At 44.0% G+C, this 25,606-nt stretch overlaps 1 protein-coding gene across 1 annotated transcript in view; it reads right to left on the bottom strand.

The window, feature by feature from the left end:
• Positions 1 to 25,606, bottom strand: part of AGBL4 (AGBL carboxypeptidase 4) — a 1,824,141-nt gene that overhangs the window by 191,069 nt on the left and 1,607,466 nt on the right. The window contains exon 11 of the mRNA XM_040408812.1: positions 14,110 to 14,272. Within this exon, the coding sequence (XP_040264746.1) occupies positions 14,110 to 14,272 (163 nt within the window). The remainder of the gene's footprint in view (positions 1 to 14,109; positions 14,273 to 25,606) is intronic.

Below are 25,606 nucleotides of genomic sequence, written 5' to 3'. Positions count from 1 at the left end.
AACCGCACATTACTAATATCCGCAAACAGCAGCACATTCCCGCTTATTTACATCTCTTCCGTGTGCGCGGTCAATAGCATAAAAAAGTATAAAAAATACAACAGCAAAAACCTGCCATTATTGCAAATCAGCCGCATTAGCTGAATAATCGCCGGCTTAGAATTTCTTGATCTACATTGTGTTTGAAGTTCGGTAAAAAAAATAAAATCAGAGTCTAGATACCAGCGGAAGCTTTTCTTCCGCACGCCGCTGCCTCCGCGCCGGCTTCTTGTTTAGTCTACTTACGGAAGACAAAGGGGAAACTTTGAGGATTCTTTGGAAAGGATTAAACACATTTGCACAGGTGACATTGAAAGGAGCGATTTTGATGCATTTTAAGCTTTCACGCCTTGAAGTACGCGGAATATGTTTGTCGGCTGATATTTGGGACGTTTAGAATCCCTATTAATATAGATGAACTTCCTGCATTGTTTGTGCTTTGTTCATCTCGAGTGCGAGTCGTCAACAATTAGAAGACGTTTTTCTGGATCATTTTCAATGGAATTGTTGTTTTGTGCTATTTTCTGTCCGTTTCTACTGTATGTTACAAATTCCATTGATGGACGCCAAGCCAGCTGAGATGCCGACTGTCACTACAACAAAGGTTGATTTTCCACCTTGTGGCTCCACTACAACTCCCAGCACAGTTGTGGGGGCATGTTGAGAGTTGTCGTTTTTTCAACAGCTGAGATTAAATATACATGGAGACATAGTTTGGAAGGCTGAAAAAAGACATTTGTCCATTCAGTGCGGCCTGTCATCCTGCACGTTGATCCAGAGGAAGGCAAAAACCCCTGTGAGGTAGAAGCCAATTTTTCTCATTTTAGGGGAAAAAAATTCCTTCCCGACTCCAATCAGAATAACTCCCTGGATCAACGACCCCTCTCTAGTAGCTATAGCCTGTAATATTATTACACTCCAGAAATACATCCAGGCCCCTCTTGAACTCTTTTAGTGAACTCACCATCACCACCTCCTCAGGAAGAGAGTTCCATAGTCTCACTGCTCTTACCGTAAAGAATCCTCTTCTATGTTTTATAAAAACCTTCTTTCCTCCAGACGCAGAGGATGTCCCCTCGTCACAGCCCTGGGTATAAATAGATACATTAATAGATACCTATGACACCGGCTGACCTGTTACATGCGCGCTTGGAAGCTGAAGACATCTGTGTTGGTCCCATGTTCATATGTGCCCACAGTGCTGAGAAAAATGATGTTTTAATATATGCAAATGAGCCTCTGGGAGCAACGGGGGCGTTGCCATTACACCTAGAGGCTCAGTTCTCTCGTCAACTGCCGCGCCCGCTGCACTTTGATTGATAGGACCAGGTCTGATGACGTTTTCACTGCCTGGTACTGTCAATCAAAGAGCAGAGGGTGTGACAGTTGCAGAGAAAGCTAAGCCTCTAGGTGTAACGGTAACGCCCCCGTTGCTCCTAGAGGCATCACCTATATTTTTCCTACATTTTGCAAGCACGACCACCACTGATGGATTGCAGGGTGGTTGTAACCATCAAAACGAGCAGTGTATAATGTGATGGAAAAATGAATCCAGCCAGCGAAGGAGGCAATATGGAGAATCACGATACATTAGTAAGGGCCTTGTATTAACTTTCTCTACATGATAAATGCAACTTGCTGAAGTGACAAAACCCTTTTAACCATGTGACAAAAAATTGCATACTGTTCCTAGGTAATCGGCCGGGTGCATGTACATCTCTGCGATCACAGCGGGAGCTCGTTATGGCCAACGGACGGGCTCTCTCTGCAATGGCCGGGATCAGAGATAACTCTCATCCCGGCAACTTGAGGCCCCGTTCACAGTTGCATTTGGAATCTGGTAGCCTGATTCGGCGGAGAATTGCCAGATACAACCGCGGAGATCTGTCCTCTTTCCAGCGTGAACGGCTAGACTCCAAGTGCAACTGTGAACAGGTCCTAACCCCTCAATAATGACTGCAGCATCTAAGTGGTTAGACTGAGGGAGCTCCATTGGTGCCGATGGGTTACTATTTCAGCAGGGAGCCTAACAATAATAGAATGAGGGAATGCAATACACCAGTATTGCAAAGTATTACAGTAACGATCACGTTCAAGTCTCCTAGTGGGGCCAAATTTTATCAAAATGAAAAATAAATAAATAATGTGAAAAAAAATAAAATAAAAATTGGACATTTTATAGGAAATATTTAGTCTTACAGCAGATTGAAAAAAAAAAAAAATGTTCTGTGCATCTGGAGTCCTCTCCTTAACTGTCCCTTCAAGAGGTATCCCCATAGGGCAATAGACCCAAAAAGGGCGGCATTACCAGCAACCTGTCCATCCCTCAGTGTCCCTGTTGAGCCCAGTCCTCTCTCCACATTTCCTCCTGAGGCCATATAGGCTTCAGGACCAAGAGGTTGGGAGCTTGTGTTGTCAGCCCCTAACTTGAGCTGCAATACCAAACACAACCTGTGCACAGATGTGGCACTGTTTCCGAAAAAAAAAACAACAACTCTGTGTTTCAAACTCTAGACATGTTGATCTAGATAAATAAATAAATAAATAAATAACCCATACACTGCCATAACATACCTACATGAATAAATGCATCAGGTAACTTATGATGATTCCCCGCCAGTAACCAATTCCACCTTTGCATTTCCATTTTCGTTCCCAGCTGGCTCACTGCGACACCCTGCCATCCAGAGTCGAGCGTGCGAGCGAACGCTGGAGACGTTCGATAGAGAATAACTAAAAAAAGATATCAATGCAGCAACAAAGGCAGGAGCCGAGAGTACGGCGCATCCACTCCATGTGTCATTACCGGCGCTGCGCCTTTTAGGAGCCGTATTAGAGGCTGACAGCATTATCACTGTGAAATAACTTTAAAAGTCTATAATTTGTAACCGTACGCTTTCAGCGACATTAAATTGTTTGAAGCGATCGCTCTAAACTTGACAGGATCAGACAGAACATTTGATAACACAATTTCCATGTATGCCAAGCAGGGGAAAAGCAAATAGTCGTCACCGCCGCTGGCTCCGTGTTTTCTTACTTAGGATTAACCCATTTTTCTCCGAGAATCTAACATCTGCCGGCAAGTTCATATTATCCTATCTTCATACTGCAGTCCTCCGATAGTCCACAATATCTCCGATCCAGCGGGCACCCCGCTAACAGGCGCTGAATATATTTGAAGGGGATGTTCCACCATTAATTATCTTAACGTAATTCAAGTCACTTTTGCATATTACTTTCTATTACAAAAATGCTCCAGTTTTACTTCATTATAATAGTGCCCCCTGGTGTTTAATTTGTATAACAATGTGCAGGCCCCCAGACGAAGGTGTTGCCGAAGCGCGCGCCGGGGTGTGCGGTTCTCCTGAGGCGACTTCCCTACTGATGGGCATGTGATGCCTTAATGTTACATTTCATATGAGGGGTGTTTCTTATGAATCATTTTATTTAGGCCTCATGCACACGACCGTTGTTGTGTTCCGTGTCCGTTGTTCCGTTTTCCGTGACTTTCTGCGGACCCATTGACTTTCAATGGGTCCGTTGAAAACTCGGATAATGCACCGTTTGTCATCCGCGTCCGTGATCCGTGTTTCCAGTCCGTCAAAAAAATATGACCTGTCCTATTTTTTTCACGGACAACGGTTGGCGGACCCATTCAAGTCAATGGGTCCGTGAAAAAACACGCAGGCAGACAAGATTGTCCGCGCGTCCGCGTCCGTTTTTTTCCTATCATTTGCAAGGCAAACTTGACTTAGATTTTTTTTTCACTTCTCATGTCTGGTGATCCTCCAAAAATCAAGGAAGATACGCGGAAACAAAAACGGAAACGGATCACGAAACAACGGAACAGCTTTTTGCGGACCGCAACAAAAATACTGTTGTGTGCATGAGGCCTTACTGTGATGCATTTAATTTCCATGCTTTGATTATTTATGCATTTGTGGTTTAGGGACGTTTGCTACCTTTTGCATCCCCTCCCCCCCTCTATATGAGAGTTGTACCAGTGAGAAACCTCCCTCAGGTGTTTACCGCACTTCTTGTTTTGATGTATTTCTGTCTCTATTTCGATCATGTTTTGTATATATTTAAGGCCTCATGCACACGAACGTTGTTGTGTTCCGTTCCTCAAAAGGCTACATGCACACGACCGTATGTGTTTTGCGGTCCGCAAATTGCGGATCAGCAAACAAAACGGATGAAGCTCCATATGGCATCCGTTTTTTTTGTGGATCCGTTTTTTATTTGCGGATCCATTGTAATAATGCCTATCCTTGTCCGCAAACTAGAAAAAAATAGGACATGCACAATTTTTTGGGCGGAGCAACGGAACGGACATACTGATGCGGACAGCACACGGTGTGCTGTCCGCGTTTTTTGCGGACCCATTAAAATGAATGGGTCTGCATCCTATCCGCAAAAAAAACGGATCGCACACGGAAACAAAATACGGTCGTGTGCATGAGGCCAAATGGGGTTCCGTGATCCGTTTCCGTTTTTGTTTCCGTGTGTCTTCCTTTATTTAGAGGATCACCAGACATGAAGAAAAGTAAAAAAAAATCTAAGACAGGTTTGCCATGCAAATGATAGAAAAAAAACGGACGTGGACGCGCGGACGCGGATGACAATCTTGCGTGCCTCCGTGTTTTTTAGCGGTCCCATTGACTTGATTGGGTCCGCTAACTGTTTTCCGCGAAAATAATAGGACAGGTTATATTTTTTTTGACGGACTGGAACCACGGATCACGGACGCGGATGACAAACGGTGCATTAGCCGAGTTTTCAACTGACCCATTGAAAGTCAATGGGTCCGCAGGAAATCACGAAAAACGGAACAACGGACACGGAACAAAACAACGGTCTTGTGCATGAGGCCTAAGGGCTCGTTCACACGAACGTTTTTTGCGTTCCGTATACAGGACCATTCATCTCTATGGGTCTGCAAAAAAAAGGGAATGTACTCCGTGAGCATTCCGTTTCCGTATGTCCGCATTTCCGTTCCGCTACATTTTGAGTCTTGTCCTATTATTGTCCGCAAATCACGTTCCGTGGCTCTATTCAAGTCAATGGGTCCGCAAAAAAAACGGAACACATACGGAAATGCATCCGTATGTCTTCCGTATAAGTTTCTTTTTTTTTGCGGAACCATCTATTGAAAATTTTATAATTTTTTCTATGTAATTACTGTATACTGTATATGCCATACGAAAAAACAGAACGGAAAAACGGAACAGAAATGGAAACAAAAAACGGAACAACGGATCCGTGAAAAACAGTCCGCAAAACACTGAAAAAGCCATACGGTCGTGTGAACAAGCCCTAATAAATTATTTATTTGAAGCCTTCTTAGACTTATCTGCTCCATGTTGAGTGGGCTTTTTGAGGGGTTGTGATGTGGCCCATTATTGGTTTTGGGCATGTGTATAGTTTTCTTGTGAGTAACCTGTGTTTGCTATTTAAACTTAATGAATTTACTTTAAAAAAAAAATGGGAAGAACAATTGGGTTGAATGGTATTCATTGCTCTTTTATGTGTCAATATTGGTTACTTGTTTTTGCTGTATACTGCGATCCTAATATATACTGTATATTCAAATTGTGTCTAACTTTTCTCTACTTTTTTGGGGTTCAAAAGTTGTTATTTTTTAATCTATCATTATACATGTTGGAACTCTTGTTTTACTGATACAAAGCTCCAAACCCCTGGTATAGACATAAAATTAAAAAAAATTAATGTTTTCTACATGCAGTCACCACTAGAGGGAGATTACTAGAATACTTTCCAAACAGCATGCACTAAGCTCCTAAGCTCCCTCTAGTGGTGGCTGCATGAGATCGGCATGTATCCTTTGAAATGTATTTCTATGCAGAGGATTTGAAGCTCTGTATCAGAAAAATATAGGGCTGATTTATCAAGAGGGGGGAAATGAAAGTGTCTTAAAAAAGTGCACTTGTGGGAAGTTAGTGTTGTATGCACTTTATTGTTAAAAGTGCAGCATGAAGCTTTTTAAATGAATCACATTTGTAACATGCATGCCATTCACAAGTAACAGCCTATCCTCAAGATAAGTCATCACTATCTGATCAGCAGGGGTCCAGCACCCCCACCCCTCGCCAACCAGCTGCTCTACAGTAGCCTTGGTGACAGAATTACACAGCTCCCTCCGTTGTGCAGTGGACATAGCTAGTTACTGCAGCACTGCTCTCATTCACTATAATGGGTACAATGCTGCTGTAACCAATGGCCTCCACTTCACAATAGACAGAGATGTGCAGTTTCAGTGCCAAGTTCTGGCACCGGAGCAAATGCAAAACAGCTGATCGATGGTGGTACCGGGTGTTGGATCCCCGCTGATCAGATAGCGAGGTATTTATAAGCCAAAAACCTGCCTGACTGAGATCACCTTGGCGCAGGTAGGCGGGCACAGATGTGTTTTGATCAAAATATATTGGCTGAGAGTTATAGATTTTATCATATCAGAGTGAGGGCTTGGTCCATATATAATGATTGCATCTATTGTTTTAGTGCATTATTTTCCGCACGTTTTTTTAGGCCATCAGGACAGAATTTTGAACCGTTTTTACATTAAAAAAACAACAAAATCCCCAAGAATAATTCAAGGTAAGACATTTTGGCAGCCGTATGCACTAAATTTATTTGAAGGGGTGCAGACCTTGTCTACTGATGGCGGCACCATGAACTATCCCCTCGATGTGAGTATGGCTTACAAAGCAGAATGGTAATGTAATGGAGTCCGCACATGAATTCACTTAATTTTCTCCTGTCAAATTATGGAGACATTTACATACGTACATTCGTCAAATATTCAAAGTGATCTTTCATATTTTATTAGGGCTGACATTTCTCTGACATTTTCTTTTAAAGGAGAAATGAAGGTAATTTGTTTTTTATAAAAGCAAATTTATTATTTAACATTTAATTTTTTAATTCGAAGACAATAGATGGCAATGCTGGGAGTAGAGTCATATGGGGGTACTTCTCCGATTGCTAAAATCTGCTCCGATGGGTTTACAGTTACTGTCATTTTCTTTTTTTTGGGTTGGGGGGAACTAATCAAAATCTGCCCTTTCTAGATTTTGCTGCTTAAAGGGTCCCATGACAGCAACTTAGGAACCACAGGATAGGGGACAAGTATCTGATCGGCGGAGGTCCCGACGCTAACGCTCCCTCCAATCACAAGAACATGTTGTTCCTCTATTTGAATGGAGCAGCGGATATGCATGAGTGTCCTCCTCTCCGTTCGGCTATCTCCAGCAGTCCCACAGAGTTGAATGGAGAACCTGTCCAATGTTTCTGTGATTGGTGGGGGCCTCGGCGGTTGGATGCCTGACGATCAAACACCTCCGTGGTCGTCACTCCCTGTATTGCAAAAGGTGAAATAAACGCCAAAGTTCCCCTTCCTCACTCGCGCCTAACTCCGACCCTCAGTGAACTCCGGCCAGCCCTGTGGCTCTGTGACATCATATTTCCCTATAGGCCGTTCATGCATCACTGCCGGGCCCGGGCATGCACACAGATATGCAGTGCGCATGCGCCGATTTCACGCCAGTAACTGGCGCATGCGCACTGCATATCTCTTGTGCCTCTGCCCACAGTGAGCAGAACACTGTGCATGCCCGGGCCCGGCAGTGATGCGTGAACGGGCTATAGGGAAATATGTCACAGGGCTGGCCGGAGTTTACTGAGGGGCGGAGTTAGGCGCGAGTGAGGAAGGGGAACTTGGGCACTTTCAGAAAGCTCTCGCCCCTGGGCACTTGCGATGGTTCATTAGCATATCATAAAAACGATTTGAAGGATCTGAAAAACTAAACACAGGTAGTGTCATGTCTGTGTCCCACTGAACAATGTGATCTGTTTAAAACTGGTCAGGTTGGTGACAGACTCCTTTTAAATTGATATTTGATTTCATGCATATACAGATGTAGCACCGCCATGGACACCACCTGTTATAGCACCATACAGTATCACCTGTTACTTGTAGTTTTACTTAGGAAGCTACTAAATCTACTGCATCCTTCACTTAACAATGACAAATGCAGCTTTGCTATATTGGGACTATGTAATAGAATAAAAATGAAATCAATGCACAGTATGATGATGTCACAGTACAGGGATAATAATCCCAGTGATGTCACAGTACAGGGAAAATAATCCCAGTGATGTCACAGTACAGGGAAAATAATCCCAGTGATGTCACAGTACAGGGAAAATAATCCCAGTGATGTCACAGTACAGGGATAATAATCCCAGTGATGTCACAGTACAGGGATAATAATCCCAGTGATGTCACAGTACAGGGATAATAATCCCAGTGATGTCACAGTACAGGGATAATAATCCCAGTGATGTCACAGTACAGGGATAGTAATCCCAGTGATGTCACAGTACAGAGATAGTAATCCCAGTGATGTCCCATTACTGGGTTAATAAACACAGTGATGTCACAGTACAGGGATAATAAACACAGTGATGTCACAGTACAGGGATAATAAACACAGTGATGTCACAGTACAGGGATAATAAACACTGATGTCACAGTACAGGGATAATAAACACAGTGATGTCACAGTACAGGGATAATAAACACAGTGATGTCACAGTACAGAGATAATAAACACAGTGATGTCACAGTACAAGGATAATAAACACAGTGATGTCACAGTACAGGGATAATAAACACAGTGATGTCACAGTACTGGGATAATAAACACAGTGATGTCACAATACAGGGATAATACACACAGTGATGTCACAGAACAGGGATAATAAACACTGATGTCACAGTACAGGGATAATACACACAGTGATGTCACAGTACAGGGATAATAAACACAGTGATGTCACAGTGCAGGGATAATAAACACAGTGATGTCACAGTACAGGGATAATAAACACAGTGATGTCACAGTACAGGGATAATAAACACAGTGATGTCACAGTACAGGGATAATAAACACAGTGATGTCACAGTGCAGGGATAATAAACACAGTGATGTCACAGTACAGGGATAATAAACACAGTGATGTCACAGTACAGGGATAATAAACACAGTGATGTCACAGTACAGGGATAATAAACACAGTGATGTCACAGTACAGGGATAATAATCCCAGTGATGTCACAGTACAGGGATAATAAACACAGTGATTTCATCAAAGGATGCTTACCATGTACTCATCACTATAGAGGAAAAACATACAATGATGTTACAGACCAGGAATAATGCAAAAGTCCCCCTTAATATTTGGGCTCCCTAGCAGTTAGGGTGGGTTCACATCTGCGTTCTGGATTCTGTTATGGCTTTCCGTTATAACAGGGTTATAACGGAAAAATAACAGAATCCATAAGACGGAAGGACGAATCCGTTATGCTGCCCATAGACTTGTATTATGACGGAATGCAAAACGGAAGCCTTTAAAAGGCATTCTGTTTTGCTTTCCGTCCTAATAGAAGTCTATCGGGAAACATAACGGATCCGTCTGGTTTCTGTTATGCAGAACGGAGAAAAAAGTCCTGTCGACAGGACTTTGTTTTTCGTCTTGCATAACGGGACCCAGACGGATCCGTTATGATTCCCATAGACTTCTATAAGGACAGATCAAAACGGAATGCCTCTAGAGGTTTCCGTTTTGACTTCCGTCTTATGGATTCTATTATATAAAGCCATAACGGAATCCAGAACGCAGATGTGAACCCCCCCTTACTGTGTCTACTACCCTGGTGGTTGTACCCATGCTCCCAGTATAGGAGTTACATTCCCTTCAATTTGTGGGGTAGCAAAAAACGTATTTTTTATGTACAGAAAGTTAGACAAAACCTGTAAGGTTCATTCCTATAAGCTGTAAATAGTAGAACACGGAGGTTCCACTGATCTATTTCATGTCAGAAAGAAAAGGAGATTTAATCTGGATACATTCTGGCTGCTATGATTCTCAGCTTGTGTGACTCTATCTTCGCTGGTAAAAGGAAGATCCCAGCAATCGTGTCTTGCTAAAGGGTTCAATTTACTCTCAAAGTATAGTCTATCTTCCCTGGGACATGAATAGTGATGAGCGGCAGGGACAATATGCGAATTCGCGATATTTTGCAAATATTTGGGCGAATCTTCGTCATGTATTCTTGAATTTGCGATTATTTTCTTGATTGCGAAAATCCGCAATGTAATATGCACGGATTGCGCGCGCAATACAGGCATGGGTCACTGTTGCTACATTTTTCAAGCTGCTAAAAGTTCCCTGAGACTGGAGAAAATGGTTGGCCCGGCAGAACATTACAATAGCTTTATATGCAGATAGAGTCAAGTGCTCCAATATATTCGCGATTGCGCAAATCGGCAATTAATGAGGCGCATATTTTTGCGCAATACGGTCAACTTCACATTTTATCAGGTCTGACTACATATTAGTGATTGGTGCACTAAGTATTGTTGTGACATCACAGCACTATGTCTGTAGCATGTATGTATGGACAGCAGAACCTATCACACTACCTAACACCCTGCACTGGAACCTATCAGCTCCACTATATCAGGATATAACCTACACTGACTATCTCCCACTAACTATCTGTATTATATATATAAACTATCTAATGTAATGAGTGGAAAGCACAGAGCACAGCAATGTCACTGCTCTCTCTCTCAGATCTGCAAAAAACTGCAGAAAATGGCAGTGGGGGAGTTTCTTATATAGTAAGGGGTAGGCAACTTTCCTATTGGTTGCTAGGGATGTTGCTAAGCTCTGACAAAGACATTGCAGCCTTCTCATTGGCCCACAAGCAAGAAGGGAGGTTACTGATTGTGAGGAATATGGAGTATGATTTAATTCCTGCTCCAGGAGCGGCAGAGGAAATCAAACTCCACAGGGGGGCCCTGCTTCAAAGCGCAGCCAGATAGCCGAAAACTCCTAGCAGGCCACATTTGTTTACATTTCACACCTCCATTCAGACAGCACGGATCCTGCAGGAAAACTTCCCTCCAGGGGGTCTAAGTCATTCCTCAAAACAAAAGCAACTATCAGACATCATGGAAACGGCGATTCATAAGGAATTATGAATCGCCTGTCCATCACAGGCATAAACCAGATATATATTTGCGACCCTGTGGCCAAGATGGACAGGCTCATGCTTGTAGTTGGGTGGTAGGATGCCAGGGAGGGGAGATACGGAGATCTACCCACAGAAACCTAATAACGGTACCACGTGTGGACTCTACCTGTAGCCGGAACCCAGGCGGACCCGTTGGTCCCAGAACAATCTCCCTGTGACCTTCTAGTCTGGAGCTATGGGCCCTAATGGGTTTTGTGGGTCGTTTGGCTGCCAGGACCAGGAGGGAGTGGGGACCCCTCCCAGAGGCAGGGAGGGGCGTGGCCGACTACAGGTGAAAAGACCCATGCAGGCAGAGTCCAGCGTCTTTTCTCTGAAGGGGGTCACGCTGAGCATCATGTTTGGAGGGACCTTTAAAACTGCTGACATCACTGCCTCCCATGTGACGACAGCCAAGGATTACAGTAACAATTATTCTTCAACCCAAAGGACTCATCCATCTGGTAAACTGACTTTTTGCTCTGTTTTATCCTGTTTGTACCTTACCACCTGTATTCTGCCCATCGGACCACTGTATATATTCTCTGTTATATAGTGTACTGTCTAGTGAGCCCTTAAGGCGATTAAATATATATAATTTAATCTTGTGCTGTCCTGTATCTCGATCACGAATCCCCACATCCGTGTTTCGGCCTAGTTATACGCTACCGCGGGTTGGTTTCTCACCCTATATAATCCCGTTAGCGGACAGGGCTTATATCAAACGAGAAACTGGTGGCAGTATACCCGGGCTGAGGAAGCGCTGTTTCACTGGGGCAGTGAAAAGGCTCTCTTAGCTTGTCAGGGTTGTGAGCGAGTGTCTCTAACCCTCTGCCTCTCTGTGCCCACGTGGACAGGAGGCAACTGTGTAAACTGTACTAAGCTTACCTTACCTGCTCCTCCAGGAGGGCGTAACGTCACGTCTTGGTAACCAGTAGTGATGAGCGCGAATATTCGAATATTTAGTGCTATATATTCGTTTTTCGAATATTCGTCATTTTTTCCATCTGAAGTTATGATTCCTCCCTGCTTAAGTTGCTTGTCAAGCAACTTAAGCAGGGAGGAATCATGACTTCAGATGGAAGAAAATTACGAATATTCAAAAAAACTAATATATAGCACTATATCATATAGTGCTATATATTCGTTTTTGACTCACGCCTGTATTGATCGCGTAATATTCGCATATTACGCGATCATTACCTAAAAAAAAAAAAAGAATGTAGAATTTAACGAATATTCGACGAATTTTCTACAAAATATTAGCGAAATATTGCGAATTCGAATATGACCCCTGCCGCTTATCACTAGTAACCAGTGACTATACCGTATCTCGTGAGCTCGACGTGAGGTGCGGTATTCGTCACACTGATGGGAAAAAAAAATCTAGAATATTTGCGAATACGAATATAAAGCACTAAATTCTAAATCTTTGCAAATTCTCGAAATTCTACGAATATTCGCTCTCAACACTAGACATGAAATGCTGCCTTGCACAAGAATAAGAAGAGAAATGACTATGACAGGAACACGAGATATCGGAGCAAGAAGCGTCTGTCTCGTTGCAAATCAAATTAGCTGCTGAGAATCTTCTTCTCATTGATGGAGTTCATGGAGCGCCTTCTCTAACACACCTGCTTTATTAGCTGATCTTTTCTAAGCAGGGTCATTTTTTACCTACACACCTTATACCGCTGTAATCCAGGCTTCCAATAATCTTACTGATCTCCAACATGGGTTCTAGCTCTCCGACTATGGATGGTGTAGAAAGTCTAACAGATAAACTCTGATCTGCATAAGCCTGGTTGATCCCTCACAGGCTGGAAATGGTGCAGAAAAAAATAACTTTCTTCCAGGAGGATGAAATTTAATATTACACACTTTGTAGGGTCTAAATATGATGCTCTGTGTAAAAGTAGTGACATGTTCCTTGCACTATGAAGGTTATTTCCCCCCCCAGCTATAGATATATATAAGTTCTTGAAAATTTGATTTGGCTGCTTCGCCGAATTTTACATCGTCACGAAGCACATGTCTTTGTAATTAGCGGGTGCAATGACGGGGAACGGCGATTGTACCGCCCCCCGTCATTTAATCCCTCAGATGCCACGTTAATCGCTGATCGCAGCATCTAAGAGGTTATACGTCACAGAGTGCAGGGGGAATGCTTCTGCTCCAGAAAGGTGTATTACAGCCAGACATAGGATAGTGAGGAGAAGGCGGGGGACACGGCTGAGCTCCTGAGATTCATACAGGAGATTTATTTATAGATATTTATAAGTTTTAACTGTAATATGAAACAAAATAGGATCAAAGGCAAGAAGGGGATTCATGGAGCATAATAGATTATTTTAAAAAAAATTCTAAATTTCTATGTTTAGTGTTCCTTTAAATTGGTTTTGTAGAATCCATACTTCTTAGAAATTGCCTTTAATGGAATGCTGATCACAAACATCTACAGGGTAACCTGGCAGCACCACCACCACCACAGGAGAACCTAAGTATTACAGAGTGCTCATCCAAATCTATGGGTTGACTGTGTAAAAGAGGGCAGGACAGGTCCTCCAGGTCGAGAGAAACTCTTGAAATATAGTTCATGGACAGAGGACCCTCCTCTATCAACTCAGAATTCCCTGATTGGGTATATAAACATAGGTTTTCTAAACAAGACAGTCCCTTTAAGGGAGACCACCAACCCTGATGATCTGAGAGCACACAAACATGCACCCCTGTACCACACTTGGGGCCCAAACTTATGGAAAGAGAGCTACATCTCTCAGTTTTGCTACTTTGACGCTTGATTGCATTGTTTGAGCACAACGTTTTTTGGGAACGTTTTCTTTACTGAAGATCCGTAAATAATGCTGCTATCCATGCCCACGTTGCTGGTTTATATTGTACCTTATATGTTTATTATATACCTTACCTTGTGTTTCTCCTTACCAGGTTTCCATGTTATAAAAGGATACAGGTTTCCTCGGTGTAAGGAATAGCTGAGGAGGTTCCACCCAGCATGTAGCTATAGAAGGACACTTCCAAGGTGTAACAATAGGATGAGTTGTCCAGAAGACCTCCAAGAAATCTCCTGCCAGTGCCAGCTTTCATTGTGTCTCTGTTGAAGGAAGTACTTGACTAGAAGGGAAAAAAAGGAAGTCAACATTTATGATCCATGAAACCTTCCATGAAACTTCATGCACAGCAAAGGTCAGATTGCCTGTCCACCATTCATGGTGTCCAGCTAGATTCAGAAGAAGCAAATTAATGTGCATGAAAAAGTAATATCCTCCTGAGCCAAAATATTGCTATCTTGCAAGTGTGGAGTTCTTAGGCTGGGATCACATATGCGGTTAAGATTACGGCATTCTGTTTTGGCATAGGAGCAGAATACCAAAATTGCGGGATCCAGAATATGCCGTACACTCCTGGCCCTTTCCGGATCCCAATAAATACAAAAGGGTCCGTCGGGTTCTGGCTTGAGTACTTACTGTACATTTTGCTGTCATTCTGCCGGATAAAATACTGCTGCATGCAGTAGTATTTCATCCTTTTTTTGCCAGAATCTGCAATTGAAGCTCCTGCTGGAACCTCCTCCTCCGATGTGAACGTAGCCTAAGACTGCATATCTAACCATAGGGATTTGTGGACTATGGAGTCCAAAACAATTGGTATTTTATATATTTATATGTATACTCACACATACCAGCCCAAAGATCATAGTAAAGGTGTGGAGGCCCCTGTTTGCTACGTGGCAAAAACCAGAACCAGAGACTCTACATTGGGGGAGAGCATATATAATATTTCACATCCCCCTCCATACTCTATGATCATTTTCAAAATAGTCTTCTTGGACCAGAAGGTATTATGAAACAGTGAGCGATCATCTTATTACCATAAACATTGTCTAAGAAGATAGTCACTAATAAACCTATCCTCCTTCGCAGACTGAACTCCAGCACCATCGTCACAGACAAGTCCATATATTACCAGAACAATTAATATGAACAGCAGTTTGAAAATTAGAGCATAATTTTTACAAGTCCTCCCTCTCTGTCACTGATATATGGAGTACGGTGAGAACTCATTCATTTGGATGCACCGCCTGACCTTGGGGCACAGAGCTGAAGAACACAATAACTTAACTAGAAGAGAGAAGACTTGTCATGCAGTGGTATTTAGTGTATCTACGGAGAGATGAGAGCATAGAAGAGTGTGGTGCAGAACAGAAAAGAGAGTCAGGCGAAGAAGCCAAACTCCAAGAGATAGCAACCTTCTGGACTGTGTATAATGTATCTCAGAGTGGTGGGGCCTGAATATGGGCTTCATCACCCTCAGACCAGTCAGGTCACTAAAGTGGGTCAGAGAGCCAGATAAAGCAGGAAGTAGTCAGTCTGCAGCAAAGCCACTGGTGACACATGTTTGCAGAGGAGTTTAGCAAAAAGCAGGAGGCACCTGGCATACCAGTGTTATGATCACTTAAGACATCACTGACTGTGTTGCTATAAACCTCTTCCAGATCAGTTATTTTACTGTTGCTCATCACTGTGTACAACTGTAACCTGATAAAGAGCCATGCAGCAATAAATGAAGCATTGCTGTTTCATAAGTTCAGTGTCTGAGACATTTCCTATATTGTCCTGACAGCCAAACCTCCCAAAATTATATTGAAAAACGTTCTTCTAGGTGGTGATCATGACAGAGAAAATGAAGAGTGTGCATAATATATGGTAGACATGAAAATCTGTCACAGGAAATCTGGGATGGATATAGGGGTGGTCTTCTCAAACAGGCGATCTTTTTGAGAGATTTCACTGTACTGTATATAAAGAAATGGCTAAAGTTTAAGGGGTTCTCCCACAAAAAATATTCTACAGTTTTCAAACCAGCACCTGGATCTGAAAAATTTTGTAATTGCATGTAATTAAAAATGTAGCATAGTCACTGAGTTATTCAATAAAATGTATCTGTATAGCGCCACCTGCTGTTTGTTTTTTTCTTATTTCTTTGTCCTGCTCACTGAGAAGGCCGCACATGCTCAGTTTCATCCTTCAACTGCCTCCTGAGCTGTGATAGGGAGAGCTGAGATACACCCCCTAGGCTGCAGCAGAGAAGACACTCCCCTTGAGCTTTCAGCTTTATATAAATCTAGCTGAGCAAGGAAATGGGGAGATCTCTGGATCCATGGGAGGTACAGGGCTGGTTCTAGCTTTGTTAGAAAGAGGTTGTCATGTACTATATGATGTCTGATTTTCTTTTTTTACATTAGTCATACTGTATATATACTACAAAGGACAGTGTACTCTATATATACTACAGAGGACAGAATACTGTATATATACTACAGAGGACAGAATACTGTATATATACTACAGAGGACAGTGTACTGTATATGTACTGCAGAGGACAGTATACTGTATATATAGGGTTGAGCGAACACCTGGAAGTTCGGGTTCGCCGGGTTCGGCCAAACTTCACCGCAAAGTTCGGGTTCGGGACCCGAACTTGACCCGAACCCCATTGAAGTCAATGGGGACCCGAAATTTGGGGCACTAAAATGGCTCTAAAAAAAGTCATAGAAAGAGCTAGAGGGCTGCAAAAGGAAGCAAAATAGCGGTAAGAGCAGGACAATTGCCCTGTGGATAGGGAAATGAATTAAAATAACATAGAATAAACAAAAAAAGCAAAAAAATAATGATCTTGAACTAGGAGACGGAGGTCAAAGTGGAGTAGGAGTTTGAGGAGGCGGTGGACGTGGCGGTGTAGGTGGAAGCGGTGGTGGAGAAGGAGGAGGTAGCCAACACTATTTTTTTTATTTTTATTTTATTTTGTTTTTTATAAATTTGGAAAGACCCCAAAACATTGGGAAATAGAAAAAAGAAAACAAAGAGAAAGTGCGCTGGACTATAACAATTGCTGGGTGCGGCCGGAATACTTGTCTACTTTGCACAAGGTACAGACAAGTCCTGTGGGATCCATGCCTGGTTCATTTTAATGAACGTGAGCTTGTCCACATTCGCTGTGGACAGGCAGCTGCGCTAGTCTGTTATCACCCCCCCTGCCATGCTGAACACACGTTCGGACAATACACTGGCTGCAGGGCAGGCCAGCACCTCCAAGGCGTAAAGGGCAAGCTCAGGCCATGTGCCCAATTTGGAGACCCAGAAGTTGAATGGGGCAGACCCATCAGTCAGTATGTGTAGGCGTGTGCACACATACTGTTCCCCCATGTTGCTGAAATGCTGCCTCCTGCTAAGACATTCCATATCAGTTGGTGGTGCTGGTTGGTATGGCGTGCTGACAAAGCTTTTCCACATTTCGGCCATGCTAACCCTCCATTTTGAGGTGCTGGTGGTGCCCCAGCTGCGTTAGTGACTTCTTCCTCCTCCTCTGCCTTCGCCTTGTGCTTCCACTGAGCCCCCGGTGTCAGGTGGGAATGCCATCAGCAGCATGTCTACCAGCGTGCGCTTGTACTCGCGCATCTTCCGATCACGCTCCAGTGACGGAATTAAGGATGGCACGTTGTCCTTGTAGCGGGGCTCCAGCAGGGTGGCCACCCAGTTATCAGCACTGGTTATAATGTGGGCAACTTGGTGGTCTTTGCGCAGGCACTGCAGCATGTAGTCGCTCATGTGTGCCAGGCTGCCCAGACGCAACGACAAGTTGTCCTCTGTGGGAGGTGTATCGCCTGTGTCCTCTGTATCCCACCAGGCACTCTCCAGTGATGCCCATGAGCTGCTTTGGGTGCTACCCTGCTGTGAACACAGTTCCTCCTCCTCATCATCATCATCCTCCAGAACTGTGCCCTGGCTGGGCAATTGTGTACCTGTCCTCTGTTGGTGCAGGAACCCACCCTCCAAGCCACTTGTAAATGACTGGCCTGATAACTGTGGAAATGATCCCTCCTCCTCTTCCACCTGTGCCACATCCTCTTCCATCATCGCCCAAAGTGTTTTTTTAAGGAGACATAGAAGTGGGATAGTAACGCTGAGGACTGCATCATCGGCACTGGCCATGTTGGTGGAGTACTCGAAACAGCGCAACACAGCACACACGTCCTGCATGGAGGCTCACTCATTGGTGGTGAAGTGTTGCTGTTCCGCAGAGTGACTCACCCATGCGTGCTGCAGCTGAAACGTCACTATCGCCTGCTGCTGCTCGCACAGTCTCTCCAGCTTGTGCAAGGTGGAGTTCCACCTTGTGGGTACGTCGCATATGAGCTGGTGAGCGGGAAGCCCGAAGTTACGCTGCAACGCAGACAGGCGAGCAGCAGCAGGCGATAGTGAAGTTTCAGCTGAACCTTCTGCAGCAGCTCTGACATATCGGGGACATTTTTCAGGAACCTCTACACCACCAAATTCAGCACATGCGCCAGGCAAGGGATGTGCGTCAAACCGGCTAGGCCTAGAGCTGCTACAAGATTTCGCCCATTATCGCACACCACCAGGCTGGACTTGAGGATCAGTGGCACCAACCACTCATCGGTCTGTTGTTCCATGCCCGTCCACAGCTACTGCGCGGTGTGGGTTTTTTACCCCAAACAGATGAGTTTCAAAACAGACTGCTGTCGTTTCCCCCTGGCTGTGATGAAGTTGGTGGTGAAGGTGTTATGCTGACCAGATGAGGCGGTAGAGGAGGAAGTGGAGTAGAAGGAGGAGGCAACAGGAGAAACATAGAATGTGTCGGCAGATAAGAACCATTTGGCCCATCTAGTCTGCCCAAACTAGGCAACGAGAAATGTCCTGCAATCCTTGGTGGCGGAAGGACATGCGCCAAACTGTTATCCGCCTCAGGCCCAGCCGCCACTGCATTTACCCAGTGTGCAGTTAGGGAGATATAACGTCCCTGCACATGCTTACTGTTCCATGTATCGGTGGTTATGTGGACCTTGCCACAGGTGGCGTTGCGCAGTGTACACCTAATTTTGTCCGCCCCTTGGTTGTGCAGGGCAGGGATGGCTTGCCTGGAAAAGTACTGGTGTCTGGAAACCACGTACTGTGGGACAGCCACCACCATAAGTTTTTTTAAAAGTCTCAGTTTCCACCAGACAGAAAGACAGCATTTCAAAGGCCAGGAATTTTGAAATGCTGGCATTCAGGGCCAGGGATCGCGGGTGGGTAGGAGGGTACTTCCTCTTTCTTTCTAGTGTTTGGGATATGGACAGCTGAACGCTTCCATGGGACATTGTGGAGATGCTTGGTGATGGTGACGGACGTGGTGGAGTTGCTGCCACATCCTCTGTTTGCGGGGTGGCAGGTGCCACTGTCACTCCAGAGGGGGAGGAAGAGGCCGAGACTGCAGCAGAAAAGGGACCAGGAGGAGCCTTAGATCTTTAGTGGTTTTTGAGGTGTTTACTCCACTGCAGCTCGCGCTTTGCATTTAGATGCCTGGTCATGCAGGTGGTGCTCAGGTTTAGAACATTTATGCCTCGCTTCAGGCTCTGATTGCACAGTCTCGCTTTGTCGTCAGCACATTGTCTGAAAAACTGCCATGCCAAGGAACTCCTTGGAGCTAGCTTTGGTGTGCTCAGTTCCTGGGTGCGGTGGGCAGTTGCAGGCGTACTGGCTAGGGGACGGCCACTCTGCTTTTGCACACTGCTCCCTCTTTTGCTGTGCGGCTGGTGCTGTGTGACCACCGCCTCTTCCTCCGAACTGCACACGTCACTCGCATGACCTTGATTCCATGTGGGGTCTAGGACCTCATCATCCTCCACATCCTCTTCTACCCACTCTTCACCCCTGCCCTCCTTGCAAGTCTGCACACTGCATAAAGCCGCAGCAGTTGGCACCTGTGTTTCATCATCATCAGAGACGTGCTGCGGTGGTCCTCCCTTGTCCACATCCTGAAACATAAGTGGTTGGGCATCAGTGCACTCAATCTCTTCCACTTCTGGGGCAGGGCAATGTGGACGGCCCTCGGAAACCCTGCCAGCAGAGTCATCAAAAAGCATAAGAGACTGCTGCATGATTTGGGGCTCAGACTGCTTGGCTGATTTGCAAGGGGGTGAGGTAAAAGACCCATGGGCTGCAGATGCCAATTCTGCACTTTCAGCAGGGGACCGGGTGGGAGACAATGTCAAGGAACTGGAGGCACTGTCAGCCATCCAATCTACTACCGCCTCTACTTGTTCTGGCCTCACCATTCGTACACCGGTATTCGGGCCTACAAAATAACGCTGACCGTTCTGTCGCCTACGTGCACCTGAGGAAGGTGTTTCATTTTGGCGTGTAGCTGGCACAGATCGATCATGTCCTCTCCCTGCAACAGGAGCTCCACCTGCCCTGCAGCCTTTCAACAAGCTTTATTAAATACTCGAACACCGAACTCAAACCCGAACTTTTCCGGCAAAGTTCGGGTTCGGGGACCAAAAATCGTAACGTTCGGTACAGACCCGAACTTTACAGTTTGGGTTCGCTCAACACTATGTATATATACTACAGAGGACAGTATATTGTATATATACTACAGAGGACAGTATACTGTATATATACTACAGAGGACAGTGTACTCTATATATACTATAGAGGACAGTATACTGTACATATTCTACATAGGACAGTGTACTCTATATATACTACAGAGGACATTATACGGTATATATACTACAGAGGAAAGTATACTGTATATATACTACAGAGGACAGTATACTGTATATATACTACAGAGGACAGTGTACTCTATATATACTACAGAGGACAGTATGCTGTACATATACTACAGAGGACAGTGTACTGTATATATACTACAGAGAACAGTATACTGTATATATACTACAGAGGACAATGTACTCTATTTATACTACAGAGGACAGAATACTGTATATATACTACAGAGGACAATGTACTCTATACTACAGAGGACAGTATACTGTACATATACTACAGAGGACATCATACTGTATATATACTACAGAGAACAGTATACTGTATATATACTACAGAGCACAATGTATTGTATATATACTACAGAAGACATTGTACTGTATATATACACTACAGAGAACTGTATATTGTATATACACTACAGAGGACAGTATACTGTATATATATATACCACAGAGGACAGTATACTGTATATATATTTATACTACAGAGGACAGAATACTGTATATATACTACAGAGGACAATGTACTCTATACTACAGAGGACAGTATACTGTACATATACTACAGAGGACATCATACTGTATATATACTACAGAGAACAGTATACTGTATATATACTACAGAGCACAATGTACTGTATATATACTACAGAGGACATTGTACTGTATATATACACTACAGAGAACTGTATATTGTATATACACTACAGAGGACAGTATACTGTATATATATACCACAGAGGACAGTATACTGTATATATATATATATACTACAGAGGACAGTATACTGTATACATACTACATAGGACAGTATACTGCTACAGATGGATCTGGATAGATTGGAGGCTTGGGCAGAGAAGTTTAACACTGTAAGGTTATGCGCATGGGAAGGAATAATGCAAGTCACCCGTACATAGTCAACCTAAAGTGAGGAAAATTGGCTTCCTCTGGATCAACTTGCAGAATAACAGGCTGAACTGGATGGAGAGATGTCTTTTTTCAGCCTTATAAACTATATTACTATGTTCTGTTGTCCCTGCCTACATGTGTTAGCCCTGCTTACTTGTGTTTTGCTCCGCCTTCTGTTAGTTTGGAACCACCTGCAACATGGAGCCACTCTTATTTTTTTTTTCCAGGGCCACTTTAATTTTCCAGTTCCCCTGTGCATTATTTACCATTGACCTCAATGTATATAGGTTCCAAATGCATATAAAAACTAGTGATGAGCGGCATAGGCAATATTCAAATTTTTGGCCGAATATCCGCCATAAATTCGCAAAATCGAGAATTCGTGATCTCCAGTCATTCTTTACTTGATTGCGAAAATCGGCAATGTAATATATTCGCGATAAATTCGTGATACATTTGTGATTAGAATATTCAACACTATTCGCGAATACGAATATATAGCACTATATTATATTCTAAATATTCACGAATTCTCAAAGTGGTGATATTCGCGATTTGAATATTCGTGCTCAACACTAGTAAAAACTGATTGCATTTTACCTTCCTCGCTCAGAACTTTTCTTTTTAATATAGGTGAATAGCCCTGGATATTGCAAATTATAACAATCCCATTCTTGAAACAGGTTGCAGTCTACATGTCAGGAACCTACTAGATATGCCGTGCACCATGTGTGCATGAATATGTACGTTTTAACCCCTTTTATGCCGTACCTTGACCCCTATATTTGCTTTAGTTCAGTATTAACATTTGCCTCTCATAAATGACCAGATATCTCCGGCAGTGCAGCCCCCTGATGAATACCACCTTGGGGGACTTAAAATGGAGCAGACGCTGAATAAATGACATATAAGTGGTAAATTCCAATTTCACGTTCTGTGCGCCTGGATCTGGCAGTTAATTTTAAAACAACACCCCGAGGTCAGGCAGGATTGGACTCTCTGCCACCATATGACAAGGCTGTCCTATTTATTTCACTGTTTCTTCGGGGCTATGTTCCTAGTCGAGGAACTGGGGGGAAAAAAAAACACACACATCTTTTACAGTCTGGTAGTCTCTGTCACCAATACATGCCTGCAAAAATCTGTGTGTTATACCAGCGCAGCCAAGAAGAGCCTTGTGCCCCTAAGACAGAACAAGTGGCCGGATCTTTAGACTAGAAAATATCAAAATTGGCCCCGGGAAGCACTTTTTTTGTTAGCAGATTGAACTGTATTTATATTTCAATTGTCCCAGAAAATATTGCAAAGTGGTCTGCACGCTTCGCTTGTCCAGCTCTCAACCCGCTAGTCAACATGGCACAATGCAGCGTGCATAGAATTTCATGGTTCTGGTGCACACGAAGGAGTAACGGAGAATAATGATATTAAAGGGTTTCTATCACTTCGTATGACATAATTAGCTGTCAGACACTAGCGATCTGCTAGTGTCTGCTCTGGCCAACCATCCTACTATAATCACTTGTGGGGCAGCGGTTTTGCTAAAAAACTAACTTTTATAAATATGCTAATGAGCCTCTAGGTGCTATGTGGGCGTCATTAGCACCTAGAGGCTCCGTCTACCTTCATACACAGCCGCCGCCCAGCGCGTCCCTCCAGCCCGCCCATGTCCTCCTCCGTGTGACGCAGCGGACGAGTTCTCGCGCATGCGCCGTGCGCGGCTGTATTCGGCGCATTTGAGATCTCAGCTCGGAGCGGTCAGACATTCAATGCGCATGCGCCGAATACAGCCGCGCATGCGCATTGAATGTCTGACCGCTCCGAGCTGAGATCTCAAATGCGGCGAATACAGCCGCGCACGGCGCATGCGCGAGAACTCGTCCGCTGCGTCACACGGAGGAGGACATGGGCGGGCTGGAGGGACGCGCTGGGCGGCGGCTGTGTATGAAGGTAGACGGAGCCTCTAGGTGCTAATGACGCCCACATAGCACCTAGAGGCTCATTAGCATATTTATAAAAGTTAGTTTTTTAGCAAAACCGCTGCCCCACAAGTGATTATAGTAGGATGGTTGGCCAGAGCAGACACTAGCAGATCGCTAGTGTCTGACAGCTAATTATGTCATACCAAGTGATAGAAACCCTTTAATCATAGCAATTAGAAGGAAGAGGAATTCTGCTTGTTGTCAACTTACACAGCAAGAGTAAGCAATTGATGCAATCTTCATTTTCCCCTTAAAGGGGTTATCCCATGACTAATGGAGAAAATGAAAATCAGACATCATATAGTAAATGCCAACCTCTTTCTGTCAAAGATAGAACCAGCCCTGTACCTCACAAGGATCCAGAGATCTCCCCAATAATTGCACTGCGAGATGTATATTAAGCTGGCAGCTCAGGGGAGTGTCTTTTCTGCTGCAACTGAGGGGGCGTGTCCATGCTCATCCTATCACAGCTCAGGAGGCGTGTCCATGCTCATCCTATCACAGCTCAGGAGGCAGCTGAAGGATGAAACTGAGCATGTGCGACCTTCTCAGTGAGCAGGACAAAGATATAAGAAAAAACAAAAGGCAGGTGGCGCTGTACAGATACATTTAATTGAATAACTCAGTAGCTATTTTTACATTTTTAATTACATGCAATTACAAAAGTATTCAGATCCACGTGCTGCTTTAAAAATTGTAGACATGACACTCTCTGTGAGTACATGATCAGACCTGTACCTTACATGGATCCAGAGTTATCACCATTCATTGCTCCAATTGTTCTGCTAGATTTATTTCAAACTGGCAGTTTTGGTAAGCGCCCGACAGTTTAGGGAGGGTGCTTAGAGACTGGTGGTTCCCCTTCCCTTCCCTGAGCATGGTTCGGGGGGAGCATGTGGGGGTTAATTATAGAAGCATCTTCTGGGCCCTGCCTAAGGGGGGTGGCTTGGTAGCCCCTCCTATCTAGAGAGCATATATACCCCCTCCTCCGTGCTGGACTTCCGCTTGTCCGTGGAAGCTGCTCCTTCCCTTAAGTGGTTTATTTGGGCTCATTGTTGTATTTTCCTGGTAATGATTGATAATTTTTGATATATTTTTCTTTTCTCTTTCTTTCAAGAGCAGTTCCGTTGGTTTCTGATTGCAAAGTCACAGCTGGCGGCATATGAGATGGCAGAGTTTGGTGGGAGCCCGCCGGTTGGCATTACCGCCCGATGTTATATTTATAAGAGTTTCCATATTGATAATAAAAGATGTGGCCGATCACCTCCCAGAAAAGAGTTAACATGTTGTTAGTGTGTTTCTTATAGAATAAAGGTAACAGAAAATGGGGGGGGGGGCCCTGGTGAAAAAGAGGAGGCTCTTCCCCCCTGCCCTTCCCTGATTTGCCAACAGTCAGGGGGCGTGCACTTTCTCAGTGGGCCTGTCCTTTCTACTGCACCTCGTGGCAGTCGAAGGGTGTAACTAAGCATGTGCTTCCATCTCGGTGAGCAGGACAGAGAAATTAGAAAAACAGCAAACAGCAGGTGGCGCTATAAAGATAGATTTCAGTGAATAACTCAGTGGCTATGCTATATTTTTAATTACATGCAATTACAAAAGTATTCTAATCCAGGTGCTGGTTTTAAAACTGTAGAATATTTTTACGTGGGAGAACCCCTGTAAGTGAACAAAAATCACATGCATTTTTTTTTTCTTGAGTTATTTTATCCCAACATTTCTCAGTTATATCTGTTTCTGGGAGTGTTCGCTTTCACACGTGTGGCTAATATCTCCTGCTCACCCTGCACATTATGTATTCAGGATCTGTAAAAATTGAATTACAACCATTGTGGAAATGGTAGTGGCAGCCATATTGGTGACCAGAACAATTGGAGCAGTGAATGGGGAGATCTCTGGATCCATGTGAGGTACAGGGCTGGTCCTAGCTTTGTTAGGCCTCTTGCACACAAACTTTTTTTTTCCGTTTATGTTCGGTTTTTT

Source organism: Bufo bufo, chromosome 9 (assembly GCF_905171765.1).
Source record: "Bufo bufo chromosome 9, aBufBuf1.1, whole genome shotgun sequence".
NCBI lineage: Eukaryota > Metazoa > Chordata > Amphibia > Anura > Bufonidae > Bufo > Bufo bufo.
The sequence above is the reverse complement of the archived record's forward strand: the minus strand, read 5'-3'. Positions and strand labels throughout refer to the sequence as shown.